This window comes from Prionailurus viverrinus, chromosome A1, assembly GCF_022837055.1.
Source record: "Prionailurus viverrinus isolate Anna chromosome A1, UM_Priviv_1.0, whole genome shotgun sequence".
NCBI classification, from domain to species: Eukaryota; Metazoa; Chordata; class Mammalia; order Carnivora; family Felidae; genus Prionailurus; species Prionailurus viverrinus.
In genome coordinates, this window is record NC_062561.1 from 179,643,955 (window position 1) to 179,666,414 (window position 22,460).

The window sequence follows — 22,460 nt, forward strand, 5'->3', positions numbered from 1 at the left end:
CATCTTTTTCAGTCATCCTCTCTGATTCTTCAGCCCTGTGCCTCTGGTAGAGATGGTCTCTCCCTCCCATGAACCCCCACAGGGTAACACAATCTGCAATGTGGTATAGGTAGGCACTCAGATACAGTCTAGCCTCGTTGATTCACCAGGCAGGTACAGGTGTTGGAGTCAAGTCAGCTGGGTTCAAATCCTGGCTTGGCCACTTTCAAGAGGTGAGACATTGGTGAGACATTGGACATTTCCCTATGCTCTCTGTTCTTCAGTTTCCTTATCTGTAAAGAGTCCAGTAATAATGCCGACTTCCTGGTGATGCTGTAAGGCCTAAATAAAACCAAGCCGCTAAAGTGTCTGGCACATAGTGGGAGCTCTATAGATTTGTTGTTAATATTATTATTACGGTCACCAGAGTGAAGCACCTTGAGGGCAAAGATAGTATCCTCCATAACTAATCTCCTTCTGGCAGCTTCTTTCCTCAGGGGGCAGATGGGAACCTGACTTAGCTCCTATACAGCTTATATGATGTGGACCAATGCACAGAGTGGTTGCTCTGGAAGGTCAGGAAGATCCAGGGATGGCGGGAGAGTAGCACAAGATGAGGGCAGATGTAATAGGCAACAGGAGGACTAAAGGGGACCCCTGAAAAAGTCAGGACAGGATTCTATACTCAGTCTTTACTCCCAGGCCTTCCTACCCCTCCTTATAACACACTCTAGGAATGTATCTGCATTTGGAGATGGTCAGAGTTGGTGAGAATCCTGGCTCCTCCACCAGCCATCTGGGGGATGCTTGGCCAAGTCACTTCCTCCAAAGCCTCAGTTTCCTTATCTATAAAGTGGGGAGTTGAATGTTCCTTCTCATAGCATGAGATTTCATGTGTTATATGGGGATAATCATAGTATTGGGTTATTGTAAGGATTAAATTTGTTTAATGTATCAAAAGAACTTAGAATAGTACTTGGCAAAAAGTGCTATATAAATCTCATTTCTTTTTCCTATTCTTTTTCTTATTATAAGAGCTTTAAATTGTATTTGTGTTGTTGTTATATTTGTCAATAACTTGCATGGTGCCTGGCACAAAGCAGGTCCTCAATACAGATTGGTTTTTGTTTTTTGTTTTTTGTTTTTTGTTTTTTTCTTTTTCCTGTCTGGTTCCAACTCCGACGCAGAAATACCAATAGGCGCATTCAAGAGATGTCTACAGTACCAGCATAGGAGAAGCATCAAAATTGTGAGCAAACATGTTTTGAAAATGTATTATCTTTTTTTTTTAAATCATCAAAGTAGTCATCATGAAAAAAAGTCCAAATTTCATTCCATTTCCTTAGACTTATTTTCCTGTTTCAGTTGTGAATTGTCTAAGTAGCAGTTGCTAGGGTCAGGGGTGGGGGATGGGAGTGTGGCAGATATAATCATTTTAGCCCTAGGACCTTTAGGGCTTGGAGTCCTAATCTAGCCCAGTGCTGGCAGGTACAAAGGACAAAGGAAAAGGAGTGAGCCCCCTGCTGTCCCCACTAGGTGAGCAGGGAAACCTCTGGAAGGGCCCCTGCTGAGTGTGCAGTTTGGCCATCTGGGAGAGTGGCACATGGGTGAGTGCCAGGGATGGAGGGAAAACGCGACCTCAGCCCCACACGGATGCCAGTGCACTGGCTTCCCCACAGCAGCTGGGTGCTGCACGGCCTCCAGAAGTCTCCCCCACCTGCCAGCCCTCCTCTCTCTTGGGGCCCAGGGTGGGCATGGGTGAGGAGCTGACAGGGCCAATGGGGGAGGCTGGTGGCTGTCATGTTCAGTTCCCAGGGGCTCAGAAGCTAGAAGCGGTTGTTCAAGGCCTTCCTGGGCGTCAGAGGCCTGCTTGTGGCCTGGATGTGGCTTGGGTTGGAGGAAGAGACCATGTGGTGGGATGCCTTTGTCTCAGGCACACTTCAAATCCTTGCTCTTTAGTCACTAGACAATCATAGAAGCTCCATGAACCTCAGTTTCCCGATTTGCAGAGCGAGATGAACAACACAACCATCACAGAGCTACTGTAAAAGTGAAAGGAGATTAGGTATGCAGAAGGGTCTGGGACACGCAGGCCCTCAAAAAATCCAAATCTCTTCTCAAGCAATGCTGCCCTATCCCTCCAGTTTCTACCCCAAACAAACCTAGTGACCCTGGATGAGTCCTGCTTAACTGTTTAGTGCAGAAAGCTTTCTACAACAGCCAGTAGGATTGCTTGTTTTCCAACAGAGAGGTCCTACTATGCCCCATGGAAAAGGCATTTAACTTCCATGCTTCAGGCTCTTCCTTTGTCTATTAGACTTCTACTAACTCTGCCATACCTGGCTTCAAATGCCACACAAACGCTTTGTAAGGAAACCCGGCTGCCAGCCTGCCCTACGGTTCTGAACGTTATCAGTGAAATCGCTTGTGGAGAGAGGTCTTTGGTCCTGCGCTCTGTCCTGGCCCATGTCTGAGATGCAACTGGTTGAAGACTCAGAATCCCTCCTTGTCATACTGTCTGGTAACACAGAACTTGGAGGTGCAGCTAAGGCGAGGGCTGGCAGAATCAAGATTCAGGATCTCACTTGGCTGGAATAACATTTCAAATTAGTAAATTAAAACTTAATGGGCATACGTAGCCCGGCACTTCTGTTTTATTTAAAAAAGAAAGAAAGAAAAGCTCAACAGAAACCATGTGAATCTGGGGAGATCTGACTTCAGAGCAACTTATGTGCAGACAAGCAGGGCTGGGGAGGCCTAGGGTTCAGGCCCCAGACTGGACGCTCCAACTGCGTGACTGTGGGCAAACCACCCACCTCTCTGGACTCCATTTTGTTATCTTAAGTGACACTCGAACCAGGAGCCTTCAAAGGCCCCTTCCAGCTCGATATGTAAACTTATAAATAAACACATAAAGACATATATATGTACTATAATCTGTGCTCTAGGTCGTGGGCACACGAGCCACCTGGCGATCTTAGCAAAATGCAGGTTATGATCCAGGACCTGAGGCTGAATTTCTAACAATCTCCCAGGTGGCATCAAGGCTACTGGTCTGAGGACCACACTGAGAACAGCACAGCTCCAGATGGTCATAACTCACCGCTACTGCCTTCTTGCTATCCTTTGACCACTGGGGTCTTACGTGCATTCTGCATTTAATCCTCATAACGACCCTGGAGGGAATTGCTATCAATATCCCAATTGTCTGGATGTAGAAAGGCAGATTCACAGAGTTGAAGGGCCTGCCTGAGGCCGCATGGCTAACAATCTGCAGGGCCAGACTTTGTATCCAGGTTATGTATATGCCCATAATAGCCACACCACATGCATATGTGTAATACAGATTTAGGCCAACATGTGGCCAAGGGCAGAAAGGAATTAGTGAGAAAGCAGAAAGCAAACACACCAGCGAGGTCCTGTGTTTGTTTCCTCTGCAATGATGACCACTCATCAACTGGCTGACCCCTCCCTGCCTCTCTGGACCATGTGAAAACACTGACTGATTCTGGTCCCTGATTTGGAAGGTTTGGAAATCTAACATACTTGAAGACCGATGTGCTCGATCCTTCACTGACAGGCAATGATGGCTGCAACAAAGGGAAAAGAATGTAGTTCACATAAATGATTAGAGCAGAGGAGCGACGTTTAATCCTATTAATGAATTTGCTAATTGGCCTTATGCCCCCAATCATTTCATATTTAGGCTTTTGCAGTGTCAGATTAAATAGAAACGGATCCAGGGGTGGTTTGAGATGAGGCTAAAAGCATTTTGCTCAAGGCCTACAGATGGCTCGGTGGTGTGGTATGGCTAATGAGGGCTGTATCTGAATGCCTTCTCTCCACATTCCCCACTGGGGCTGCTCTTTCTTGAGGCAAGGCCAGCAGGGGAGGGGGAGGGTGTGGTGCCTAAGAGCTCACGCTCAAGGATCAGCCAGAACTGGGCACTGCTATCCAAGGGCTGTGTGACCCTGGGAAAGGAACTTCGCTTCTCAGAACCTCAGTTCCTCATCTGCAAAATGGGAACTGTAAAAGGGTCTGCCCTCCAGGGCTAGGAAGAGGTTAATAAAGTAACAGGGAAAAGGGCAGAGTAAGGTGCCTGGCAAAGAACAGCGGTCAACATCAGCTATTATTATTATTAACCTTGGCAGATGATCCACATTCTCCTATCTCACCACTGGGAAGTTTTCATCATCTAAAACTGCCAGCTTCCCTTAGGAGTTACCAGAGAAACTTCTCGAGATGCTAGGGGCCAGGGTTGTGATGGCTCTGGGTCCCAGAGGGATGGAATCAGAGGCCACAGTTTGAAGGGACACAGATCACCAAGGAATGCCCAGTCATAGTGCAGAGGAAGCAACAGAGGAGGAAGGGACCTGCTCCAAGATGGATAAAGGCAGCTGCAAAGCCAGTACAACCCGAGTTGCTAAAATCATCTTATCGTATGTGAAGCACAATGCTCACTACCTCTTTGGCCCCATACGCATCCCTGTAAGGTAGATGCTGTCATTGTCCCCATTTTACAGAGGGGGAAACTGAGGCTCAGAAAGGCTCAGCTAAGGAGTCACAGAGTCAGAGTTTAAACCCAGGTCTTACTTTCACTCAAGGGTCCTAACCATTCTGCAACCCTGTTCCTAGCCCCCTGATTTGAGTGGAATGCAGTTCCCATTTCCCCCCCCCCCTCCCCCAGTGAGGATTCCTGCCTGGACTGGAATCATAAGAATTAATCCAAAGTTCTGCTCCCATGGCTAGTGTATGGGAAGCCAGTGATATCCCAGCGGATTACAGCTACTCCCCAAAGGTGACCCATTTAAAACACTCCCTGGAGGGAGGGGAAGCATTTAAAGATAAGTCAAGTTTGCCTGAAGGTCCCAAGACTCTCAGTCACAGTCTCTCTCTCCCTCCCTCCCTCCTTCCCTCCCTGCCTCCCTCCCGCCCCGCCCCACCTTTCCCCCTCTCTCTCCTAAACACTGCTCATTCCTTGCCTGATGAATGGGAACATCAACTCCAGGGCCATTATGCAGAACTTTGCAGTGTTCCCCGCCACGAGCAGACCTGGATTTCTCATCTGTGCTACCGCATTCTTGCACTACTTGGAGCCATCAAGAACACGCCCTGCTCCATCCATCCTTACCTCCACATGGCCAACATCCATCAGGTCTGGGCCCAATATCAGGCCTGACAGAAACGCTTGAATATAACTCATTCCTTTAGAGCTAGTCAGAGAGATAAATGTATAAACCCATAATCACGTAATGTTCATAATTGTAGCGTGCAGAAGCAGCAACAGCTGCAGAGGTAACAGGGGAGGGAGGATGTGCTCTACCTCCAGGAGCCTAGGAGTGGGTGATATTGAATGAGGTCTTGAAGGATGTGTAGGAGTTTGCCAGGTGAATGGGGAGGTAGAGGTGAAGGGTGAGTGGAAGCCAGAGTGGACCTCGGGCAGAGGTAATATCAGGGAAGCAATGCTTTAAGGATACTTCAGATGTTGCTTAGTGAATCAATAAATGGGCAGACAAATACACAGGTTCTTGGTCTCACCCGAGACAAGGTAAAAGTGAACCCAATATACAAGGGAGGTCATTCTGGATCAGTCCTTGCTTTAGATTTTTTTTTTATCAATCAACAAAAGAGTGAAAACTTGAGAGATACCTTCCCATCTTCTTGCCTTCCCCCAAAACACTACACACCTACTGATGCCCAAAAAACCACAGGGCTTTTCTTGACTGAATTTATAATTTTTAGCTTTCTAAGAAGCACATGCTATGTTTATTATTATCTGTACCATGGCTTCCTATCCCATGGACTCCTTCCAGTTTTCATGGGGGATAGCTTAGATCCAGGGTTGGGGTAGCATGACAATCAATGCTCTTCATGAAAGACAGTCTTTCACTATAGCCTTCCGAGGACTTCATTACTCATTCATTAATTTATGGATACATTCATTCATGCATGTACTCATATCTTCAATCATTCCCTCTGGCATTCATTTGATATTTCATTTGCTCCCTTTCATTCATGTATTTACTTATTCCTCCATTCATTCAATCATTCATTCTTTCACTCACATGTCAACATATGCACTCACTGTTCATTTTCACATTTACTAAACATTCACTGAGCAAAGCCCTTCTAGGTATACAAAGAGGTCCAGACCGTGTCCCTTGCCAGGGACAAACCTCCTCATTTTAGGCAGTAGTCCCTCACTTCTATCTTTCAAACTTTCCATTTCCCTCTTTCTGTTCACCTTGATCTCCACTGAGTTTCTTCTGGGATTGAGATCCCAGAACTGTGCCTGGCACTGGGTGTGGGCTCCTCAAGCTTTTGTGACTCTCAGGAGCTGGGGAGTAGGAACACTGTTCTCAGCATCTCCCTGCTAAATGGTAAACAGATTCAGTACGTTTCATGGACAAAGCCAATTCAAAGCCAGCAGACCAAATAAGAGAACTCATTCAAGGCAAAGGGCTGGTAACCGAAACTCCAGCAGGAAGCTAACTTTTCCTGCAGGGTCTGCAATTCTAGAAAATAACAGAGAGCAGCCAACCATTCCATTATTTATAATTTCCTCCAGAAAAGATTTATTGAGTACCTACTATGTGCAGGAAACCAGCCTGAGGACTTTGAGGAATGATTCAGACAAGTTCCCTGCAAGAAGCTGACACTCCGGAGTCAGGGGTTGGGGGGGGGGGTTGGGGAGGTGTGGTTAACACCTCCATCCAGTGCCTACTTGAATGCATGACTTGAAAGTCATGAAAATGCATACTTTAGGGGCGCCTGGGTGGCTCAGTCGGTTAAGCGTCCGACTTCAGCTCAGGTCACGATCTCACGGTCTGTGAGTTCGAGCCCCGCATTGGGCTCTGGGCTGATGGCTCAGAGCCTGGAGCCTGCTTCCGATTCTGTGTCTCCCTCTCTCTCTGCCCCTCCCCCGTTCATACTCTGTCTCTCTCTGTCTCAAAAATAAAAAAATAAACGTTAAAAAAAATTAAAAAAAAATGCATACTTTAAACTATTTGGGAATGTAGATGAGAGAAATCACTGCCTCCCAGGGCCCAGGGAAGCCTTCTTGACTGTGGAAATAGCTGAGTGAGGTCTTGGGTTATGGGTGGAATGATAATTATCGGACCAGGAGATGGCGGAAGGGTAACATGGAGTTAGAAGGGTAACACAGAGTTAAAAGGATGGACAAAGATGCAGAAGCAGGGGAGACCCAGCACAAACGCCTCCATAAATTAGTACGCCTCTCTTAGACATAAGGAAACTGGCATCTCCAAGGTGAAATGATTTGCCAAAGGTCCCCTGATACAAGGGCTGTGTGACAGCAGGGTTTCTGCTTCTCCACGCCTCGCTGCCTCTCCTTGGTCTCCCAGATCTTCTGGGTTGAGCATGCTGCCCGATTAAAAAACTACAAACCCAGCTTCATCAGGAACCCTCCGGTTCCACAAATTCTCCAAGGTGTTCACTGATCTAGGAGTCAGGAAACCAATTCCATATTTGTCCCTAACTTGCCACGGGGACTTAGAAAAAGCATCTCATAGCTGTGGGCTTGAGTTTGCTCATCTAGTCAGTGAGCACTCTGGAGATCCTGAGGGTTCTGAATGTTTTCTTCTGGCAGTGGAGGACTGATAACCCATTTGCTTACAGGCATACCTCCACTGAGATGGCCTTGGTCTAGTGATGTTCTGCCTAAATTCTCTTGCCCCCCACAGGCTCCGCAGCTGCACCTGCATCAGCCTTCTCTGGTCACCCCACACCCCAACCCTTCGCGCTTACTTGTTAAAGCCCAGAGCAGTGTCCTTGGTATAAGCACATGCAAAACTCCTGGAGCCAGAAATTCTACCTAGGACCGGGCTGCAGAAGCTGAATCCCCAAAAGCAGGGTGGCCTTTCCTCATTCTTAATTAAAGAGAAACAAAGATCCCAAACAGAGAAGGAAAATGAATTTGAATGTTTTTATTCAGTGACCCTGCTCTTAAACGAGTTCAGATTTCGGCTGCCTTCAGGAAGCTCTCCCTGAACACTCAGCTTGGGGTATGTGTGTCTCTCTCTCAGCACTAGTCACATGGGGCTTTTGCCCTACTTAAAAAAAATGTATACATGCTACCAAATTATATTTTGGAAACACGCAGGGATTTGTTCAGCAAGCTATGTTGTTTTCAGGACCAGCCACGGAGCAGAGGTCAGTGGAGGCTCAGTAACAGGACCAGCCTCGGTGTATCTGAAGTTTTGGGTCCTAGTTATCTGGACAGTGCTGGAAGAGGGCTCCAGAAACAAGGAGGTAGGACTCCCAGAGGCACTGCCTACTTCCAGGATGGCCTCACTCGAGGCATTTGGAAGCCACAAACAGTTTAGAGCCATAAATTGAACAGAAGCTAAAATGTGCTGACCACTTACTACATAGCAGAGCTCGTGCTGAGCATTTGACTTGCATTATCCCTGAAATTCACACAACCCAACAGCTATTTTAAAATGGTAACTACCACTACTGTCTCTGTTTTACACTTGAGGCAAACACGGCAAGTGAGTGGTAGGCCTGGATTTGACTCCAGCAGGAATTGAAAATCCCCACCATCCTCTTCTTACTGCTTCTAATTAGATCCGAGCCTGATGTCTCAGAGATCATAGTAGCAGTTCCAGCAAGAGCATCAGCAATAAAAACCTCCAAGTTTGAGAGCAGGATGGAACCTGAGGAGAAACTGAGGTTCCCAAGGTGGGGGGAAGGGAACTGGCCAGGAAGTGACCCCTGACCACTAGCCTCCCCAGCCAGTTTCTAAGTCACTTCTCTCTGCAGGAAAGGTCTTCTGCTGATTAGCATTCCACAGAGGAAGATGGTAAGATAAGACTCTGCTCGGGGGCAAATGCCAGGAGAAATATACACAGCTGGAGCCCTGGACAATTCAGCCAACGTGGTGGAACTCTATGCAAGAGGGGCCGACCACTCAGGGCTGGGGCTTGCCTTGGCGGCCTGCCCAACAGCCTTGACCCGCTGTGAGCTTCAAACAGGCGTTGTTGTGACAGTTAAATAAGAAGGTGCAGAAGAAGCACCCAGAACTGTGCCAGGCACACAGTAAGGGCTCACCGAATGCTGGTGCCCCTCTTCTCTTTCTTAGGATCCTGGGAGAGAGCAAAGAGCTCTGGTCTCTGGGACTCCAATGGGAATTCACTGGGGTGACCCAGAATTTTGTGCAGGAGAAGGGAATGGTAGACAGTAATGTTTGAGCTTTTAATCTTTGCCTGACCCTGTGCAAGGAACTTCATATCCATCCTTATTATTTTTTTTTTTTCACGTTCTTACAAGTCTCCTTTGGGTCCCTGGTGGCTCAGCCAACACTGTATATGTAGCATGGTCCTCCCTCCCTGTACTTCCCACACACCCAGTTTCCTGCCTGGACGTAGTATTGTCACCCATGTTATGAATGAGAAAACTGAGGCTAAGAAGGGTGAGGCTGGCCTGAGATCTCAGAAGGAGGCGCAGACAAAGCTGGGATGCACACCCAGACCCCACTGGACTCCAGAGCTCAAGATCTTTCTGTGACACCTAGCTGCCTCCCAGAAGTGTCACAGGCATTGAAAATATTTTAAAACAAACCCCTGGGTTTCTTGTACCCACAGTCCCCTGGCCTCTGGGGCCTCATAGTGGTCAGACAGATGATGGGGGTTTGGTGCTGAATTGTGTTCCCACACAAGTAGTATCTGAGGATCTGTGAGAAACAGGGCTCTGAATGTCAAGGTCCTGGACCAAGGCTTGCAGACCTGTCCTGCCCAAGACTGGTAAAAAGGCAACCAGACCCTTCCCTGCCAAAAGGATGTGTAACTCACGTGGCCTTAGACTCGTGTTCTAAGATGTAAACACCAATCCAGCTTCATCACCTAAGATCTACCTCCGGAGATCTCATTGCTCAGTGCTCAACCAGCCCAATGTCTCTGCGAGCTAGGCCAGATGCCTGGACCCCTTGAAGGCAGGTTATGCATGAGGAACTCTGAGACACAGACCTGCCTAACGAGTCAGGGGAGACCAACCAAGTCCTAAGAGCAGATCATTGAGCACCCTGGGGTCCAGCCTTACCTTAATACAATTCGAATCACTAACCAGCATTAAGGATTAGAAGCTATGACCCCCACCTATAGCCAGAACCTGAGCTCCAATGGTAGAACTTGAAGGTTTAAGTGTCAGTTTACTTGAAACCCTTCTGCCACTCACAAGAGGATTTGAGCATTAAACGAAAGAACACAAAACCCATCATTTTCTTGCTTCCTAACTGCATCCTGTCTCTTCATTCCAACAACCAACTTTCTAACTGCTGGATAGGAGGCCTGCGTAGTCTCCCGTGGTGCAAGATATGTTTGCCCCAAGTTCACATGGACCCATTTGACTCCTGTCCCACCGGCGGGGGAGACTGGGCATGTCTCAGCTGGGGAAAGGCAGCTATGGAACAGGGTCCAGGAAGGAGGGACTGCAGGGACTCACAGTTTCTAATCCCTGACATAGGCTCACTGCTCCATCACACCTCATCGGTGCCTTCAGCCCCCCCGGTGGTTCCCAGAGCATGGCAGCACCCTTGCGTGACACCCTGGCTCCTAGTGACTCCCCCAGCCACCAGGACATGCGCCCTGGGAGTTTCACCACCTGGCAGCAGTTGATTCCTTTTGGCTTGCAGAGGTTTATTGGGGTGGGCGCACAGAGCACTGTCTCCCGGATGAGGGACTCCTAGGTCTGCACCAGCACTACTACCAGGAGGAGTGTGTGCATGTGTGAGCACCCCTGCTGGGTACCCACAGTTGCACAATCGCCAGCAATCATGGGAACGGGAAGGGCTTCCCAACATTCCAACCAGACAATCCAGTCACCCCCCACCTGTGAATCTGACTCTTCCTTCTGTTCCCAGAGATTTCCAGGAGGAGTGTCCTGGCACCCAGTGCCCTACAGGGGATCTCCCCCGCCCCTGGGGCCAGTGCCCACTCTGGCTCCTTGTGCGTGTTCACGATATTCACACCAAACCTCCCGCCAGGTTTCTGACTCCTTCGGATACAAGAACCTGCCCTCGCTCGTGATGGAGAGGAGGGCCCAGGCCAAGGAAGGCAGGGGGCACACCCCAGCTCAGCACGGAGCACCCCCAAACCTAGCCAGGGGAACAAAAGGAAGAAGGAGGTGGCTTACCTTTAGAAGGTCGCCTTTGTTTGGTTTGCAGAGACGAGAAGGTGCCCATGACGGCCCCCATGGCAGCGAAGACTTGTGTGCGACTTGGGACCCCTTGCCCGGCCCCTCCCCTCCCCTGCAAAGAAATCAGTGTGGCTCCTCTACTCTGAATTGGAGGAGGAAAAAAAAAAAAAAAAAGCACCCGGCAGCTCGCCTGCAGCTTGGTATTCAGCGAGCGTGGGGCTGGGGCGCTGGGAGCCTTTTCTTTCCTTCTTCAGCCCCGCACATGCACTGACTCACCGGGCCAGCGGCTCCCCGCGAGCCTTCGGAACCGGGCCGGGCCGCTTGGCGCGCCACCGGCCGAGGACGCTGCCCCGCAGCCTGCTCGGTGCCGGACACGGGGCGGCGCGCCCGCCGGCCGAGGCTCCCGAGCCAGCGGCGCGTGCGGTGCGGGAGCCGCGCTCGCCCGCCCCTGCTGCCGCACGCTCCGCTCCCCTCCCGGCGCTCGGGCTGGCTCTCGGGGGGCCGGGTACCAATCATGAATGAACAGAGCCAGGGACCGCGCGGAGCGGAGCCGCGCGCCCGCCCGCCCGCCTGCCCGCGCTCCGGGCGAGTCTGAGGCGCGCGGAGTGGCCGGCGGGTAACCCCGGAGGGGCGGGGCGGGGGGCCGGGCCCACGAGGGGTGCCAGCTGCCCACGTCGCTCCCCACCGCCCTGCGCGCCCGCACCTGCGGGGCCGTGCGCCCCTCCGGGGCTGCACCCCTGGGCGCACAGACCGAGGTAGGCACCTGGCTGATGGGTGGGGTTCAGGGGGCGGCCGCAGATTGCTCCCCGAGAGAACGCGTGCCTGTGTATGTGTGTGTGTGTGTGTGTGTGTGTGTGCGCGCGCGCGCGTGTGTGTGTGTTCCTGCGTGTGATCCGCTATTTCATTTGACTTCAAGGGAAATCTTATTTAACCCACCACCTGAATTCGCGGGATGGGGAGAAAGTCTGCCCCACCCAGGGAGAGATGAAAAACATACATCCAATTGGGTTGTCATGGGAGGAAGGGACCCTCCTACTCCTGGCCAGGGCCACCCTCTACTGATGGAAAATTGGGGGAGACGGGCAGAGGAGCCCCTGTGGGCCTTGACTTTTCTTTTTCGTTTCTCCCCTCTTTCTGTCCCTCCTTCATCCTTCTACATCCTCCTGCGTCCCCCTCCCCCAATAATTTCTTAGCCATCAGCTACAGGGCAGGCTGAGAGTTAGTGCTGTGGGGGTAAAGGCTGAATTTCAGAAACAGTCTCCCTGCCGTGAGTTTTCCCTCCAGACCACACAGAACCCCAACGGCTATCTGTGTCTCATGCAAAAGGGCAAAGTGTGGGTTCACTCTCGTGGGTTCTCCTCAGCTCTCTGTGGTGCTGAAATGCAGTCTGCTCCCTGGAAGCCTGAGGAGGAGGCACCCTCGTTCCATGCAGGAGCCGCCTCAGTTTCCACCACACACTATGCTTGCACATCACAGGATCCCGCAACACATGGCCTCACCAAAACACACATACTTACACAAAACTATGGGCACAGTCCCACAAGTCCCACTTTGACATTACTGTGTTATACACACAGACACACTCAGCCCATAATACACTCAGGTGCATCCTCAGGACCCCACACAAGATCCAGACACACGACCACAGAGGCACAGAGACGTGCACACAGCAATGCAAAATGGCATCACGATTACCCACATTTATGCAGGCTCAAAGCTGCATGGGCATATAGTCATACCTCAAGGATAGAGGGTGCCTCAGGAGCTATTTCCTGTCACTCCAGCCCATTAGCTGCCCCTTCAGGGACAAAGGTGGCCTGAGTCTTGGCCAGGGACCCTGAGTAATTTTCTTTACCTATTCAGCGCTTAATTCTTTCTCAGATCCAAACACATGTCATATTCTGTGCAACAGGGAAGGTGTACTTAATAACATCTGTCCCTGTCATTTGCAGTCCCCTGTGCTGTGTATAACACACACCATCCCATGCCCCGTGAAGTTAGACAGGTCATGTCTAATCATTACTGTAGCGAGAAACTGAGGTTTACCAAGGGTAAAGGATTTGCCTGAAGTGACTTAGCCAGAATATGGGATTAGAACTTGGAGTGCAGGGCTCTGTTACCACCTCTTGTTGGCAGGTGGGGACGCTGGGGGCCCCTGAGCTGGAGAGATCTCTTCTGGGTCCCACCAGATTCAAAGCTTCAGCTCTTGTCAGTGCCAGGGTTTATCTGTCTGTGTCCATGAGACCTAGAGTCCTGGCTGATGAATAGGATTGGTAGAGGCTGGCCCCCTGCCTCCTGCCTGTGCTCCCTGCTGGAGAAGAAGGGTGGGGGTGGAGGTGGGGTTGAAACCACGGGTGAGGAGAGGACCCATCAGGATGGCCAGGACTCAAGGAACAGAGGAGAGAGCCCTGCCAGGGAGAGGGTGGTGCAGCCTTCTAGTGCCCCTGGACCCTCAGGCACCTGCTCATCTCTACACTACCTGCAGATGAGAACCAGCACTTGAGAGTTTACAGAAGACTAGGATGCTACTCTTGCATTTCTTCTTCTTCCCTGTGACTGTATGAAGAGGCACAGTGGAGATGAATTGCTCCATTATACAGATCAGACATAGTAAAGTACCCCTGGAGGAGTTTCCGACTGGCTGCCTCTGAGCCATGAGAATAAAGTCAAGCCACCAAAATAAAGTCCAAACTGAGGAGCATGCATTATGAGGCCCTTTTGTGACCTGACTTCATCTCCCAATCACCTTGCTCTCTGGTGCTTCCTGCGGGGCCCCAGCCACACAGAACCTCACTGGTGCCCTCTAGCGTTGTGCTTCAGGGCCTTTGCACGTGCTGTTCCTGCTGCCTAGGATGTCCCTCACCCCTTTCACCCCTCACATCCTGGACCATCTAATTCAAGTATCATTTGCTCCAGGAATACCTTCCTGGCCCTGAACTGGTGCTTGCCTCAGGGGTTCCTGTGGCACTCGGGCCTTTGTGCCCATCAGAAAACTCATTTCCTTGGTTCTCATTGTGCCTTTCCCGTCTGTGTCTCCCTCTGCACGGAGAGTACCTTGGGAGCAGGGACCACTACTGATTTAGCTCCTCACTGTCTACTTAACCCCTCATTTCTAACAGGGGTGCAGTCAATCTGTGCTGAGTGAATGAATGAATGAATTTTCTTTGCTCAGCGAACCAATTATTAAGTAAAAACTGGTGATTACCAGATCATCCTAGCTCTTCAAAGGAAGAAGCACACTCCTCTAAGTAAAGATTCATTTATTCAACAAATATTTATTCATTCATATGTCAACCATGTACCAGATATTTACACGCACAATAGCTCACTTATTCCTGGTGATGCCCTGTGTGGTAGGCATTATCTATAGATAAATGGACACACACATGCACTGTATGATGCGGCAGACATTGCCCAGGAAAGGCTCACAAAGAATGCGTCCAGGGAAGAATGCACATCAAGTGTGAGGGAGAAGAGAGAGAAGACAGCAGACCCGCTCCTGGCTCTTGGAGACTCGCCACAGAGAGCAGAGTACCGCGTGGGCATTTTGTCCTGCTGTCCCCAACATGTACTCACCGAGGCCATCTTGCCAGCCCTGTCCAGCTGGGGCTTCACTGGCTGTGGCTCCTTCTACTCTTGAAGGTGACCTGATTCATGCCCTATGTCCAGGTCTTACCCCTCCCTCATCCACGCTCTTATGGGCTGAATGTCTGTGTCTCCTCAAAATGCATATGTTGAAGCCCTAACACTGAGTGTGGTTGTATTTGGAGATGGGACCTAATTAAGGCTAAATGAGGTCACAAGGGTGGGGTCTTGATCCTAGGGGATTAGTGTCCATAATGTCTTATAAGAACAGACATCAGAGAGTTCCCCCAACCCCTGCACACATGACTAAGGAAAGGCCTTGTGAGCACACAGGGAGCAGAAGGCAGCCATCTGTAACCCAAGGGGAGAGCTCTCACCAGACACCCACCCTGCTGGCACCTTGATCTTGGACTTCCAGTCTCCAGAACTGTGAAAAGATACATTTCTGTTGTTTAAGCCTCCCAGTCTGTGCCATTGTGTAATAGCAGCCCGAGCTGAGTAATACACACCCACAACGCCTGTCCATGCCCTCAGAAATCTCTGGAGGCAAGGCCTTCCCTTTCCTCTGACATAAGCACCCGTGTAGCACTCCTTAGGGTATTCCTGGAAGGCTGTTCAGGGAAGAAGGGGTGAAATGGTCAGAGACCTGCAGGGATCCTTTTGAAAGCATGCCCCTGCTTGTCTGTGTAACACACAAGCCATGTTCCCTCCCCCTACTGTCATGTGCTCACTCACCCCTGTTTCTTTCCATCCTTGCCGGCTGGGAAATTCAATAAGTTCCCACCACCCGTGGAAGCAGCAGTGTCAGATTAAGAGCGTGGATCTGGTGGTGCTGCTAGATGGGGGTTCAAGTCTTGATTTTGCTGCTTTTTAACTGTGTGACCTGGAACCTGAGGAGTACCTTCTCTGCACCCTACTTTAACCTTCTGTGGATTACATTAGTACCTACCTTATAGTGCTGCTGTGAGGGCTTGGAGGTGATGTAAGGCCCTTCGTAGGTGCCCAGCACACAGTGTGGCCAGTTACGGAGGGCGGACTGCCACTGTCACTGTTGCTGTGGGCCAGGTATCGTGCTGGGTTAGAGGGGTATAGAAATGAGTCAGCCACAGCCCTTCCCCTTGGCTTCCATCTTTGCTCTTCATCTGTTTCATAGGAAGTCTATTCTCAGGGTCCCCATCTGGTATTAAAAGACTCAGATTAGTTAAGGAAGGGAATGTGGTTGGCACCTGATTATGTGCAATTCAGCACTATGCTAGCTGCTGTCTTGTACCATTTCCCAAATGTTCTGCATGCATAAGTCTGGCCTCCTCAAATAGATCCTGAGTTTTTAGAAAGCAAAGCAGGCACCCCTCTACCCTGCCCCCATCCACCATGGCTCGCCCAGACCCAGGACATCCCAAGTGTTCTGCAAACACTCACGCTGAGATCAGCGGGATAGGGGAAAGGGTACCATCATTTAGCCCTGGGATCAAGTCCCACTTCTCTTACCAAATGTACCTCTGGGCCTGGGCTACTTCTCTCTGAAACACGAACAAAGTCCTTTCAAGGGTGGTGTGAGGATTGGGTCAGATAAAGTAAAGGGAAAATACTTTGTTCCCCTGCAAAGCAGTCACAAATGTCCTTTATTATTATTTGCTCTGGGCCTTATTTAATTATTCATTCAATCAACAAATACTTATTAAGCATGATCCACCTGCTAGGCACCATTCTAAATAATGAACAAAAAGAGGCAGGAGTCTCTGCCTTCAGGGAGTTGGCAGGGTAGGAACAAAGGCTATCAGATCCTCTTACCATTACAAACTGTGACCAGACTGGCCAGGAGGAGGGGACAGATGAGTTTGGGATGAGGTGGGGTGGGGAGAGGATGCTCAAAGCCAGTAGGATGAACCTTTTGCAAACTACAAAGTTATGTCACAACTGAGTATAGAACCTCAGAAAGCAGGGAGTTAGATACAGCTTTCAAGTCAAGGAGATCAGGTTGCAAATGCTGGGTTTGTTGGGTGACCTCAAGCAAGTTATTTGACCTGGGAGAGCTTCAGTTTCAGCAATCTGCAAGCAGAATGATTCCGCCAGCCTCAGTTGCAGGGTGAGGCTGAAAGTGATCATGATTACAAACGTGCTTGGCAGGGGGTCTCTCGCCTAGAACAGTCCTGGCCCAGAAAATGCTAACTCCATTCCTCAGTTTCCCCTTCTAGTCTTTTTTGTAAACAACTTCTTCACCCCCTTCCCAGGAGGAAGAAAAGATCTTGGAATAGGACCTGGGCTGGGGAATTGTCTCTCTGAGGCCACATCCTTAATGCATCGACAATGACCTTATCTGTCAAGGTTGAGTGTGACCTTTCAGGGAGCAAAACTCATTCTTGGAAGCCAGGTCACAGGCTCTGTCTTTGATGTCCTGATGGCTGCACTGCCCCAAGGGTTCCCCCTTCATGCTCCAGTGCTGGAACAGTCTCTCTACCAGGGGCTGAAATGAGTTCAGACAGAGTGCAGCCACCCACGCAGCCCAGACACTGGCAGCAAAGCACTTCCAAGTTACCCAGATCCAACGAGGGGGGAGGACATTCCAGAGCATGTTGGCTTTCAATTATCTAAAGCAACATACATAATGTGTCCTGAGAAGTCATGGGTGCCCTCCTTAGGCCAGGCGCAAGGTAAGTACTTCGTGAAATTGATCAGAAGGCTTTCTGCGGGTGTATGGAAGGCTGGGTAGAAGGAGGAAGGGTGGAGAGGGAGGTAGATTTAAATATGTTCAAATAAACATTTAAATATCCAATGAAACCTGTGAACCTTCTCCCCCAAAGTAGCCATGCATGGGTACACATACACTCACACCTTGCATAAAATTTTATGGAGTTTACAACTCTCCCACATGAAGCACATCCGTGGACGCCTAGTTAAGAAATTCCGTACTACAGGGGGAAAGATTCTAAGGGATTTTATACAGTCATTTCTTAGCTGCCTGACTTAAACTTGTCTGAACTTCAGTGTCAACATCTGTAAAATGGGTGTAAATAATTGCACCTATTTCTTAGGGCTGTTGTAAGGATTAAATGAGTGCTGGTCTTTGTTAACCTCCTCACTAAACTGCATTCACTCACTTACTTGTTCATTCAGTCACAAGTTAGTGAGTGCCTCCTGTTCCATCACACCCTGAGCTGATCTCTGGGGCTGCAGAAGTTTATGCTCACTTGCTTGGGGGACTCACAGTCTAAGAGGGCAAAGGGCAGATAAGCAACTCACGATAACACCCCAGACTTCACCAAGAATGAGTGGGAATGACTACTCTAGCTCTGCTGCTGAGAAAAACAGCCTATGACTCTGGCCAGGATGGCTCCCACCAAAAGTCCTGGGAGAAGCAAGTGTTTGGACTCAGCAAGGTCAGGGGCCTAGATCAGGCTATGAGGGCACAGGTCAGAGTGGAAGCAGGGTGGAGAAAGGCACAGGGCTGGAGGTAGTGGAGGGTAGAGTCAGGGGCAGAGTAGGACTGAGATGGGGCGGGGTGACCCTGGACAGTTGCCATTGCCAGAGTTGTGTGACACTGAAATGGCTGGGGCAATGAGGACAGAAATCAGGGCAGAATTTCTAAAGTATGTGCAGAATATGGATCCATAATCTCCTTGGGTAAATGTGCAGGAGATTGTCATGTTCGCTCCCCTCCTTTAGTCTCCTTAGATTATATAACCATTGCCTTAACAATGGTAGCCACTGTCCGTGGAGTTTTTACTATGTGCCGGTTTGTTCCTGGTCCCATTACTCATTTCAGTAAGGTAGGTATCCTCATTATCCCCCATTTTATAGAGGATGCAACCAAAGCACAGAGAGGTTAAGTGACCTGCCCAAAGTCACACAGCAAGAAGTGGTAGAGCTGGCTTTGAACTTGATGGTCTGACTCCAGATCCCACACTCCCTTTCTGGCTCCAAGCCCTCCTGCTCTACTGTAACTTATTTTTTCTACCACTGTTTCTCTGGGAGGCTACAATTCACTGGGGACTCACAGGTATGGTCTGACTTCTTAGAGCCAAGGGACAAATGTGAAGGGGAGGTCCTGTGGGTCCTGGCCCTCTGGCCGGTGCTTGTGGTGGTTGCAGCTTCCATCCAAACCCTTACTGCCTGAGGGCTACAGCCATACCCACCTGCCTATGGGAATGCAGAAAAGCACACAGGGTCTATTTTCCCTCTGTGGCTTCGACAAACTGAAGACCCCAGAGGAAATGAGCAGGGGAGGAGGGAAGGAGCAGCAGCCATGCTGTGTGATGATTAGTAATAATGCCAGCGATGAGCACCCCTGGCCCTACACGGCCCACTGAACCTGTCAGCGCTGGCTCCCAGCTTCCCAGCTAGGCGGCTGCGGCCACAATTGGAGCCTGAGGAAGAAAAGAAAAAAAAAAACCCAGGAGCAGGGAGAGAGGGAGGAAGGAAGTGGGGAGAAAAGTCATGGTCGCCTCCATGCTGAGGACTGACTCTGGGACAGAGCTGCAGAAAGGAGGCAACATAAAACTACAAGATAACAGTGGAAGTTTCTTCTGTTGTTTCCTGTGACCACAGACCCTGCCCCACACTTGAGACCTGTGGCACTCACTGCCTGAGGCAATATGACACAGAAACAATGGGGCCACCTTCTTAGATTTTGACTTACAAAGGCTCTGGTCTGATAGAAGGCCTAGAAGAATGGGGCTTGGAGACTGGGTTTGTCCTTGACCCACCTCAGGCAAAGTACCATTCAGCAATGAGGCCCCCAGACTCCAGTGGAATCTGGGGGCCAGGGAGGCCCTTCCCCTTTCCCAAGTGGAGTCTGGGAGAGTGGACATGACCCCAGGTGGCCCTCCCAGCCCTGCCCGTCCTCTATGCAGCACAGTGCCCACTCCACTAGTCTGTGTGACTTTGCTGCGAGAAGGATCCTGACTTGTTTCTCCTGGCTGAGCCTGGCAAGGAAAGGAATCTTTCCCCCACACTCAACAGAGGCATGGCCCACCATGCCCCCAAAGAGTGGGCAAACCTTAGGTGCAGGCCAGGCGCCCCAGCTATGACCTGGATGGCAGAGGGACCACAGAATGCTCAGGAACCAGGACGTCTCAGAGGCCACCTGCCTGGAAAGGCTACAGAGCAGAGGACAAGTATACCCCACCGCTCAAGGCTTCATAAGCCCCCAGAAGAATATTCGGGCAATGCCGAGGAGATAGGAGTATTGTGAGTTTCTTGAGATTTCATTCCTGTCCCCAAAAAGAGTGGGGCTTTGGAATAGAAATTAAGTTCGGCACTTTAAGAAATAAACCAAGTAGCACTTGAGGCACACCAGGAGAAGTCGCCTGAAATCCTTAGCTACCCATAAAACAGTGCTCAAAATACCTCTGTCTCTGCTCTCTCCTCCATTTTAGGCATTAGCAAATTGGAGGTCAGAGAGGTGAAGTGATTTGCCCATGGCCACAAAACTGGAGATAGCTGGAGAGTCAGAGTTTGAACCCAGTTCTGTCTGTCTTCAAAGCCCATGCTATTACCCACGAAGGAAAGAAAGGGGAGGGAAGAGAAAGAAGTGGGGGGAGGGGGAAGCAGAGCAGTGTCAGGAAGAACAGGAGGGGTGAGGGGGTGCTTTCCACTCACGGTCCTCCCTGAGGATGCCCTGGGTCAGAAGAGAGGGGCTGCAAGGAAGCTTTGTTTTGGCTTAGAGGACCACGATGGGTCATGGGTCATGTGCACTGACACTGGCACCCAGGTAGCCTGGCTTGCAACTGGCAGGGTGGAGGGAAGGGTAATGCAGTACCTCCAAAAGCAGGAACACCATCCCTCCTCCCAAACGCCCCTAGGAGCCCCCTTCTTGAGAGGCCGCGCTGGCCTCCTCCTCCACTCCCTCTGTATAGAGGCTCCCTTCCCGGGAGGCCACAAGGCATTGCTTTAACCACAGTGGCACTTCAAGATGACTTCTGTGTCCATTGTTCCTTCTTGCCCCGGCTGGCCCCTAGTGAGCAAGGGGATTGGGAGCTCTAGCAGGTGCTTGGGGGAGCTAATTGACAGTCCAGGCTCTCTTTCCCTGAGCTGGCGTTTGCATGCTGCATTAGTATTCTTGCCCACAGCTCAGGGTTGTTCTGGATGGAGGATGCTATGCAGATGAGCATCGAGCCTGGTGTGTGATGGGGACCTGATGCAATTTGCTAGGAATCAAGGCTACCGAGGAAGAGGAGGCCGAGGGAGGCTGCAGAAGAGACCGGGGCTCTTCTCCTGGTTCCCACATTGCCAGTCCCTGAAATCTGTCATCTGTGAAGTATGAGCTCCCAACCAGTCCCTGCAATGATTTGACAGCACTACTGAGCCCTTGCTCTGCCCCATCTGTGCTGGGGTGGTAGCAGAGATGCAGAGAGAGGTGAGGTGGGCTCGGTCCTGGCCCTTAAGAAGCTCCTGTCCTGTGGGGACACAGTGACGTACAGAGTCCATCTGAGGACTAGGGGATGGGCCTATAGCAATCAGCTGAGAAGCCACACCAGCTCCGAGAAGAGAAGTCTAACTCAACCTGCAGGAAGAAGACTGGGGGGACGGGGCAGTCAAGCAAGCCTTTTCAAAACAGGAGATGCTGGAACTGGGTCTTAAAAGACAAATACGAATTTAGCAACCACACATCACTGTAAACACATGACTTGGTTCAGGGACCATCTCCTAAGCAGCTCCATGAGAGCCACAGTCTATTTTGCTCCCATGGGAGTGTCCCCATTGGACACCGTTGGTCCCATTTATGGGGACCTATAGTTGGATGGACTTTGGAGAATGCTGGCCCAGGCACCACGTGTCCCCATGTGACAGATGATTAAAGTGAGCAACTGAGTCATCCCGAAACATCTCCAGGGATGGGAGCTTCCTGGCTTCTGTATGCAACCTGCTTTGGGGTTTTATCGTGCCCAGAGCTAGGAAGTGACTTCTAATGTCTTACCGGTCTGCTAAACTGAAGGATACTTACTCTTTATATTCCAGAAAGCAGGGAATGGAATGCCTTGTTCACGAGCCCTTTGTACAAACTACCAGAGCCACACAAAGCTCTGATCACCCCAAGCCAAGCCCTCAGGTAGGAGGGGAAGCTCAGGTAGGTGGGAGATACAGCTATTTTCTACAGTGGAAACTGAATGACTGGGGAAGGGGGTGGCTAAGGGACTTGGGCTGTATCCCAGGCTCTAAATCTGGATGTGCCCTCATCTCAAAAACTCTGATTCTCTCCAGAGTTGTACCCTCTTTTAGGGTTATGTTACTCAAAGCTAAAAAGGACTTCATATGCCACTTTACAGATGGCCAGGGGAGGGAAAGAGATTTGCTCAGGGAAATGTATGGAGGGAACAATAGAATTGGGACTAGAACTCCGGGCTCTGGAAAGGGTCTTGCATATTTTAAAGTACCAAAAGTTGTCCTCAGAACCAGATTCAAATTTGCTCTTGACTCTCTAAGAGGCATGACATTATGGGCATAGGAAATGTGCCCAAAATGGACCTCACTCCTCTTTACTGAAATTCCCTCCAGATGAAGTGATATCAAATAAAGTTTATAGTACAAACCTCTGGAGGAAGTTGGTATTGACCTGGAATTCAAACTAAAGTTTAAATGAGATGTTATGCTATAGGCCAGATTTGCTGGCAATTAGGAAGCTTAGCAATGAAGAAGTAAGGGCACTGGAGATTTGAACTGTATGGAGGGGTGGGGGACCAGAAGAGTAGTCTGGGCCTATAGTAATCAGAGAGGTGATATGTATGTGTTTAAATAACAGTGTG

General features: G+C 50.1%; 1 protein-coding gene across 5 annotated transcripts in view; it reads right to left on the bottom strand.

The window, feature by feature from the left end:
- Positions 1–22,460, bottom strand: part of KCNIP1 (potassium voltage-gated channel interacting protein 1) — a 344,734-nt gene that overhangs the window by 202,042 nt on the left and 120,232 nt on the right. For 3 of the 5 annotated variants that reach the window (XM_047869948.1, XM_047869928.1, XM_047869939.1), the window contains exon 1: positions 11,131–11,191. The exons of the other annotated variants lie outside the window; for them this stretch is intronic. In XM_047869948.1, coding sequence (XP_047725904.1) covers positions 11,131–11,191 — 61 coding nt within the window. Of the gene's footprint in view, positions 1–11,130; positions 11,192–22,460 lie in introns of those variants that run through there. 5 annotated transcript variants of the gene reach the window in all.